Source organism: Chaetura pelagica, unplaced genomic scaffold (genome assembly GCF_000747805.2).
Source record: "Chaetura pelagica isolate M959 unplaced genomic scaffold, ChaPel_1.0 scaffold170, whole genome shotgun sequence".
NCBI classification, from domain to species: Eukaryota; Metazoa; Chordata; class Aves; order Apodiformes; family Apodidae; genus Chaetura; species Chaetura pelagica.
The window spans coordinates 2112315-2120377 of NW_009952048.1; the positions used below are offsets into that span (position 1 = coordinate 2112315).

The 8063-nt window shown below is 38.6% G+C and overlaps 1 protein-coding gene across 1 annotated transcript in view; it reads left to right on the forward strand.

Moving 5' to 3' along the window:
- The window catches only part of LCA5 (Leber congenital amaurosis 5), a 14869-nt gene that overhangs the window by 5446 nt on the left and 1360 nt on the right, over window positions 1–8063 (forward strand). The window contains exons 4-7 of the mRNA XM_010003103.1: window positions 1071–1167; window positions 2168–2313; window positions 6213–6351; window positions 7935–8057. Coding sequence (XP_010001405.1) covers window positions 1071–1167; window positions 2168–2313; window positions 6213–6351; window positions 7935–8057 — 505 coding nt within the window. The remainder of the gene's footprint in view (window positions 1–1070; window positions 1168–2167; window positions 2314–6212; window positions 6352–7934; window positions 8058–8063) is intronic.

The following is an 8063-nucleotide window of genomic DNA, read 5'->3' on the forward strand; positions in this document are numbered from 1 at the left end:
GCAGGAATGTCTCTCTGTTAATCATTATTGTTAGCACTAGTTAAGAAAAGCAAGATCAAGTACATAGCCAAGGATTGCTATTAAACCACAAGATTGACTGGAAACGAGGTTTTGAAGGCTAGATTTTTAAAAATAAATGTGTGGGTGTATACAGTACTTTATGTTACTAATGTACTTGCATTACAGTAGGTTTGTGTAAAGATTAACTTAATGTATTTGTGATATCTGCATGTGTTTTTAAATTTGTGGAAAGGTTTATTTGCATCCCACCACCCTGTCATTGCCCAAATTCTAAATTCAAGGGCTGAAAATATTGTTATGTTCTACCTAGACAATTTATCTTTAGGAAAGTAAAAAACAAAACACAACTTGAGCTAAAGAGCTTAGTTCCTAGGAGAATTTCCTTGAAACTCCAGGTCTCAAACATACTTAGATAATGGGGATGCAACAGTATACCACCTTCCTAGCTATCAAGCAAGTAGCAGTAGCCTTAGTAACTCAAAAACGTTTATGCTTCAAGTGTTTGAAGCCTGATTTGTTAGGGGAGAGTTTCATAGCTTGATATTTTTATTATCAGATGATATCTGATAATTCACTGTTCATTTCTGTATTTTATTCAACAAGTATCTTGAAAGAAGAATATGTCTTAAGCTCTATGATGTATTGGGCCTCTACTCTGTGCTACTGGCATGTCCTGTGACAAGTAGCACTGCTGGCATGGCAAAGTTTAACACTTTACAATATTGAAAATTCAGTTGTGCAATCTATATGTATGTTATGAATCTTATTCAAGCTTATGGAAACATTGGCATTTAGTTTTATTTTCACTGGTGGGTTGTTTTTTTTCACCCCAGAATATTTTGCTGGTGACTTTTTGGGAGGAAAGTTCTACCTACTTTCTTACAGCATAAGAAAAGTTAGGAATGTGATTGTTCTTAGAACATTGATTGTAACTATTACTTACTCTGTTTCTATTTACAACATGCATTTTTAATTTAATTTACAGTCTTTGCTAGCGACTAGTAAATGAAACATCAGTAACTCGTGTTATAAACACTTTTTACTCACAGGAAAAAGAAAGAGAGCTTGAAGCAAAAAATATATATGCTAATCGTATGTTGAAGCTGTCACCAAGAAAGGATGTAGATCTTGTACAAAGAAAAAGAGGTAACTTACATAAAGCAATAAAGGCAGAAAATGTAATAGTGACACTTAAATCACTCTGCTACCTTTTATCATTCATGCCATTCTGTGTCTGACCCTACCTCTGCTTGTTCAAGAACGTTTACTTCATTGTGCAGCTTTCAGTACAGCACTGGTTACAAAGAAGGACACTTTGTTTGCTTGACTATTCTGTAGTTGTAGCTGAACCAACACCCAGAACTTCATCAGACAGCCTTCTTAACTCCTTTAGTACCACGTGTTCCTGGGTAAAGGAGGGGAAGATTGTTCAGTAAATTCTCCGATAGATCATAGATAATGTCTACATGACAGTAAATTACAGGCTTTGAAAATATGTAACTTCACTACTATGAATATTTTGGTGATATTTTTTATTTATTTTTTTGCTCATTCAAATTTACTGTCTGTCAGGTGTGCTGCACTATGTTCTCCCTCAAAGAGTATATATTCCCAGAACATAATATTCTAAAAGTATCAGAGTGCAGTGATTTCTTCTGGTGTGACAAGGCAGCCTCAAGCCTTATGCTACCCACATAAATATGTGTATGTATTTCCTCTTTTCACTGGATCAGTAGAATCTGCTTGTCAGAAAAAACAAAAAAATTCATGGGTGTGTTTTAAATATTTAATGCCAGCATTTCAAACATTTTGTGTGCTGCTCATTTTCCTAGAGATACTTTACTATTATTCCATTTTAGGTTCAGATTCTTAAAAATGTCATTCCATAGAGATAAGTGTATGTGTTTCAAAGGTGCAAATAAGTGAATTTTAATTCTGTGTACCTTCTGTGAAAAGCAGTAAGATAAGTGAGATATGTGGGGTTTTTTTAACAAATATGCTGTACACTGTAATGACTTTAAAAGTAGCATTAAGGTGAGGGTTTTTTTCAATAGAAGTTTTCAATGTTTTTTTTTTTAATTAGCTTTTACAGATGCTAGTGAGAAATTTTCAAGTGAAAACATTGTTTTGTTTGTATTTTCTACAGCCAACAACCAAAATATTAAAAAAGGAGTGCAGCTGACAAAAGGTGTACAGACCACTGGGTCCTTCTCACCAATAGAATTTCTTCCAGAATCAGAACTTGCCTGTAGTGACACAGCAAACAAGAAAGAAGGGATTCTCTCTAAAATAGTGAGTTTCATTAAAAATTGAGACTTGCGTTGGATAACTCACCTACCAGGCTGAATGCCTAATGCAGATCTTCTCTTTTAGAAAATATGTGTAAATAGACAAATATAAATAAAATATTTGTTGACATTTTTGTGACACTTAGTTCATCATGTTTTGTGTCTTACTGATAACCATTAAGTCAATTGGTTTCTTTTTCCACCACTGTCATTTCATTGAAGTTTTTAAGATTGCATTTTGGTTTTCTCACCTTTTCTTTATTTTGAGTCCTTATTTGAGAAATCTGTTGTAAGAGGGCTGCCTGCCTTCTCTCTCTTTTTGCTCCGGTCTTAATTGTGGTTTCTTTTACTTTCCAGATTTATTTCACAATGCATAAATCTAACACTTCCTCTTATTGTCATAGTGCTGGTATTTCTTCTGTCTTTTTCCAGTTTTGTGAATATGGTTGGATTTTTTTGGTTTTCCGTTTCCCTTTGTTTTTCATAAAATAGTACCATTAGAAGTATTGCTAATACTTCCATGACCTCAGGCTAAAATCAAAGAGATATGTAAGGTGTTACAAATGAGAATTACAGATTCTGGTACAAATTCTGATTCCATAAGGCTGGGACTATTTGTCAGAAATAATACTCTGATGATGGTCTTGACTGGCTTCCTGATAGGACTGATACTTTTTCATGACTGTTTTATTCATATGTTCTCTCTTCCAAAATTCTTTCTGTAAGTATGGATGTAGTTTAGTTTAACATCTGCCTTCTTCCAGCATCTACTTGGGTGTGTGAGTTGCAGAGCAACACAGCTGGTACAAGGGCAGCTCCTGGAATCCAACTGGATATCATCTTACAAACCTCTCTAGTTTGTGTATGGCTGTTGCTTTATGTAATGTAAATTAGATTTGGGAAGCCTGAGCGTCCATCAGTTCTCTAAGTCAAGCATTTTAAATTTTAAAACCTTCTACAGGTACATGAGTGATAAAAGGAAGATTGGGGAAAATGTGGGCCCTCTCCAGAAGGAAACAGGAGACCTGGTCATGTGGGATATGGTGAAGGCTGAGGTGCTCAATGACTTTTTTGCGTCAGTCTTCACCAGCAAGGGCTCAGGCCACACCGCCTGAGTCACAGAAGAAAAAAACAGGGTCTGGGAGAATGAAGATATGCGCACTGTAGGAGAAGAGCAGGTTTGAGACCATCTAAAGAATCTGAATGTGCAGAATTCCATGGGGTCTGACAGGATCCATCTGTGGCTCCTGAGGGAACTGGTGGCTAAAGTTGCAAAGCTGCTTTCCATCATATTTTGAGCGGTCATGGCAGTCTGGTGAAGTTCCCACTGACTGGAAAAGGGGAAACATTACCCCCATTTTCAAAAAGCAAGAAAAGGAAGATTGAGGGTACTACAGGCTAGTCAGTCTCACCGCTGTGCCTGGCAAGGTCATGGAGCAGGTCTTCCTGAAGGCTCTGCTAAGGCACATGGAAAACATGGTGACTGGTGACAGCCAACATGGCTTCACCAAGGGCAAAGCCTGCCTGACTAATTTTGTGGCCTTTTATGATGGTGTCACAAGTCTTGGTGAACAAAGGAAGAGTAACTGACATCACCTACCTGGACTTGTGCAAAACATTTGACAATGTGCTGTACAACATCCTGGTCCCTGAATTGGAAATTCATGGATTCAATGGATGGACCACTCAGTAGATAAGGAATTGGCTGGATGGTCGCACTTAAAGAGTAGCCGTCAACGGCTTGATGTCCAAATGGAGACCAGTGATGAGTGGTGTTCCTCAAGGGTCCTACTGGGACCAGTGCTGTTCAGCATCTTTGTTGGTGGCATGGAAAGTGGAATTAAGTGCATCCTCAGCAAGTTTGCTAACAACACCAAGCTGTATGGTGTGGTCAACATACTGGAGGGAAGGGAAGCCATTCAGAGTGATGACCAGTGATAAGACAAGGGGTAATGGGTGCAAATTGGAGCATAGGAGGTTCAAGGTGAATATCCGAAAAAATTGTTTTACTGTGAGAGCGACAGAGCACTGGAACAGGCTGCCCAGGGAGGTTGTGGAGTCTCCCTCACTGGAGACATTCAAAACCCACCTGGATGAGTTCCTGTGTGATGTACTCTAGGTGACCCTTCTCTGGCAGGGGGGTTGGACTAGATGATCTTTCGAGGTCCCTTCCAACCCCTAGGATTCTATGATTCTATGATCTTGACAGGCTTGAGAAGTGAGCTGGTATCAACCTCATGAAGTTCAACGAGGCCAAGTGCAGGGTCCTGCACGTGTGTCAGGGCAATCCCAAGCACAATTGCAGGCTGGCAGTGAATGGATTGAGAACAGCCCTGAGGATAAGGACCTTGGGGTGTTTGGTTGATGAGAAGCTCAACGTGAGCTGGCAAAGTATGACTGCAACCCACCCAGCACACCAGCTGTATCCTGGGCTGCATCAAAAGAAGCATGATTGGCAGCTCGAGTGAGGTGATTCTTCCCCTCTGCTTCACTCTGGTGAGACCCCACCTGAAGTACTCTGTCCTGTTCTGGAGTCCCTAACACAGGAAGGACATAGAGCTGTTGGAGTGAGTCCAGAGAAGGCCCACAAAGATGATCAGAGAGCTGGAGCATCTCTCCTATGAAGACAGACTGAGAAGGCTGGGGTTGTTCATTCTGGAGAAGAGAAGGCTCCAGGGAGACCTTGTAGCCACCTTCCAGTACCTGAAGAGGCTACAGGAAAGCTGGCTTTTTACAAGCGTGTGTAGTAGTAGGGCAGTTGGTAATGGATCAAAACTGGAAGAGGGCGGATTTAGGTTAGACATTAGGAAGAAATTCTTTAGTGTGAGGGTGGTGAGGCACTGGAACAGGTTGCTCAGAGAAGTTGGGATGCTCCATCCCTGGAAGGTGTTCAAGGCCAGGATGGATGGAGCTTTGAGCAACCTGGTCTAGTAGGAGATGTCCCTGCCCATGCAGGGGGGTTGGAACTAGGTGGTCTTTAAAGTCCCTTCCAACCCAAATCATTCTATGATCCTAGGAAATATTTGGCCACCATCTCTTTATGAAGTTGTTGTGGTGTTTTGTTATTTTTAAATATAATACTGATAATCTTGTACGTGGAGGGGAAATACTTCAAGTTGTTTTGGCTAATAGTTATCTTTTCTTTGCTTATTAACTAGTAACCATTTATTTCTCTTAGATGTGTATTTTAATCTAGAAGCTTATTTCACTCAAAAATTAGCACAAGCAGCAAAGATTGCATCCACATGTTGGATTATTCTGGCTTTCTCTTCACTTCATTGTCACTTCTCTTCTGTGCTAATGATTTATACTGCTGACACTAATGTATTTTCTGCAGGTTCTTTCCTTTTGAATGTGTATGTATGCTCCCTAGCCGAATTTTTCAGCCAAGATTAAACCTTTCTCTTTCACTGTTACCTAGTACTCCATAACTTTAAGTGGCACTGAGAAACTGAATCTGCAACCCACTCACTTGAGTTAGAAGATGAGATTGTGGAATAGAGGGTAACTAAGTGCTTGCTTGTTAAAAGAATAAGGTGGTGTCTGGGCTTCTGTTAAAGTCTTTGAAAATGACAACTTTGACTTCTCAAACAAACTGTCCCAACACAGTGATAATTTTGCTTTGAGATTGGAGCTGCAGCTTTCCTGAATTGTGTAATACAGAGTAGAGTTGATTGTTAGTTTTGCTTGAGGTACATAGAACTATGTTAAAGGCAGTAAGATTTTGGAGCCAAACTCCTGGGTTGTCAAAGCTGGCTTGGTTTAGTTCACTTGCTCTTTTTATGTTTAGCAGTAAGAATGTGATTTCAGAATGACATAGAAGCTCATATTATTTTGATTGTTTGTTTCTTTTCCTGATTATTTTCCCTCATCAATTTTTGGTGTTCTGTCAATTTATTTCAGGAAGAAGGAGCTCAAGACAAAGAGTGGAAAGAGGAAGGAGACCTCCTAAGACAAGACCAAGGCAGGGAAAGGGAAGAGAAACTGAAACGTTTTCATGAAATGCAGGCTGTAGAGGAGAGAGTTCAAAAACTACATGATGGTAAGGATATGGGCAGCTGGAGGCTGCAAAATACACCATAGAATACTAATGAAGTAGGGCTGCTAGTGTCTTGTGGGAACAACAAAATGATTTTGCAGAGATCACTACAGTGGAAAATTATTTTCAGCTGTATTATGCAAAAAGAATAAAAAAGAAATACTGGCTTTAGAGTCATCTGTATCCTGTACTCAGCTGTGATTAAGTGTGCAGCAGCAAAACGTGCTGGCCACTAACAAATACTGAAGCCTGAGAGATTTTGTTCTACAAAACAATGACATAACAGGTAAATGCTGATGTTATCTCTGACTCGCTAGATGTTATGGAGGTAGGCAGTAGAATTTTACTATTGTAGAACAAATCTGCCCTCCTTAATATGGCCTGTTTTTTCAGTACCTGTCTACTTCACTTTTATAATTTGAAATTGTAGTTTCCCTTTTCACTTGTTATCTGAATCGTTTGGTAGGACTATTTGAGGAATGTCAGTTTCTGTAATTATATTTTAAGACTGCTTTTTTACTCATCTGGTTTTCACAAGATCTCAATGACTTACATTCATAAGTCTTAATATTCTAAAGTATTTTAGATGGACTGCATGCTGTCATGGTGAAATACTCTTTCACTGATTATAGTTAATGAACAGAAATACTCATTCTAGATGACACAGAAGAATTCTCAACATCTGTAGGTTCTTTCAGAGGGAAACTGCAAAATCTCATACCTCCACCGACTTCAGTGCACAACTTAAGCAAGCCAAGAATCTGCTATGTTGTGTCTCTAAATAAGATGACTCTGACCTCCCTTCCTGTCTTATAGTATGAGCTGGTATTTTCTTCACCTTACGTACAGAAAAGTAGCTCCTTACTTAACTTGGTATAATGACATGCTATTGAAAAATAAGAATATATTAAATATATTCACTGAACTGTTGCAGTTATTTCTGTAAGCTTGATCGTAAGTACAAGAGACAATATGGAACTTTGTGAAAACATGTCAGAAATGTCAATAAAGAGTTCAAAGGGCAATGGCAGTGTGTTGAAGGGCCCAAGTGGTTGTATTCAACTTTTGGCCAAACACATATCTGTTGTCTTGACAGAAAGATATTTCAAATAGAGAAAGATTTGGGAAGCTTCCTTTTTCTTGTACACATTAAGTATTTGCAGGTTCTATCTATAAAATTTTTCCTGTTTTGCACCTTTGATGTCCCTATATTACTGTGCAAACCTGGCATTTGGTATTTGCAGAGGAACTGTCATTGAGCTCACATGGTGATGCACAGAACCCTTGTGTAAAGATGTTTATGGCCTGAGAGCTTCACAGGAATGGTTCCCTTTATGGAAAAAAACAAACAAACTGACAAAAAAAACAACCAAAAAGCCAAACATCATGGAACCATCTTGAAGTCGGTGATGCTGAAAAAGAAAAATAAAATCCTATGCAAGTCACAACTATTAAAATCAGTGATGCTGTTCATTCAAACCCATATTAAAAAGTCAGTGGCTTTTGCTTGCATTGTTTTCAGAATATTATTTTAAAGGTATTTTAAAACTAAAACATTTGAAATAATCTTTAAACATTTCCTGCAGAGTGGGAAAGAGAAGACAAAATGAAAAAAGAAAGCAGCTTTTTTTTGGATAAAGAAGAGAAGACAAAGATGGAGACAGAAATCCACAAACCTGAAGTAGAGAGACAAAACACTGAAACACTGGAAGAGC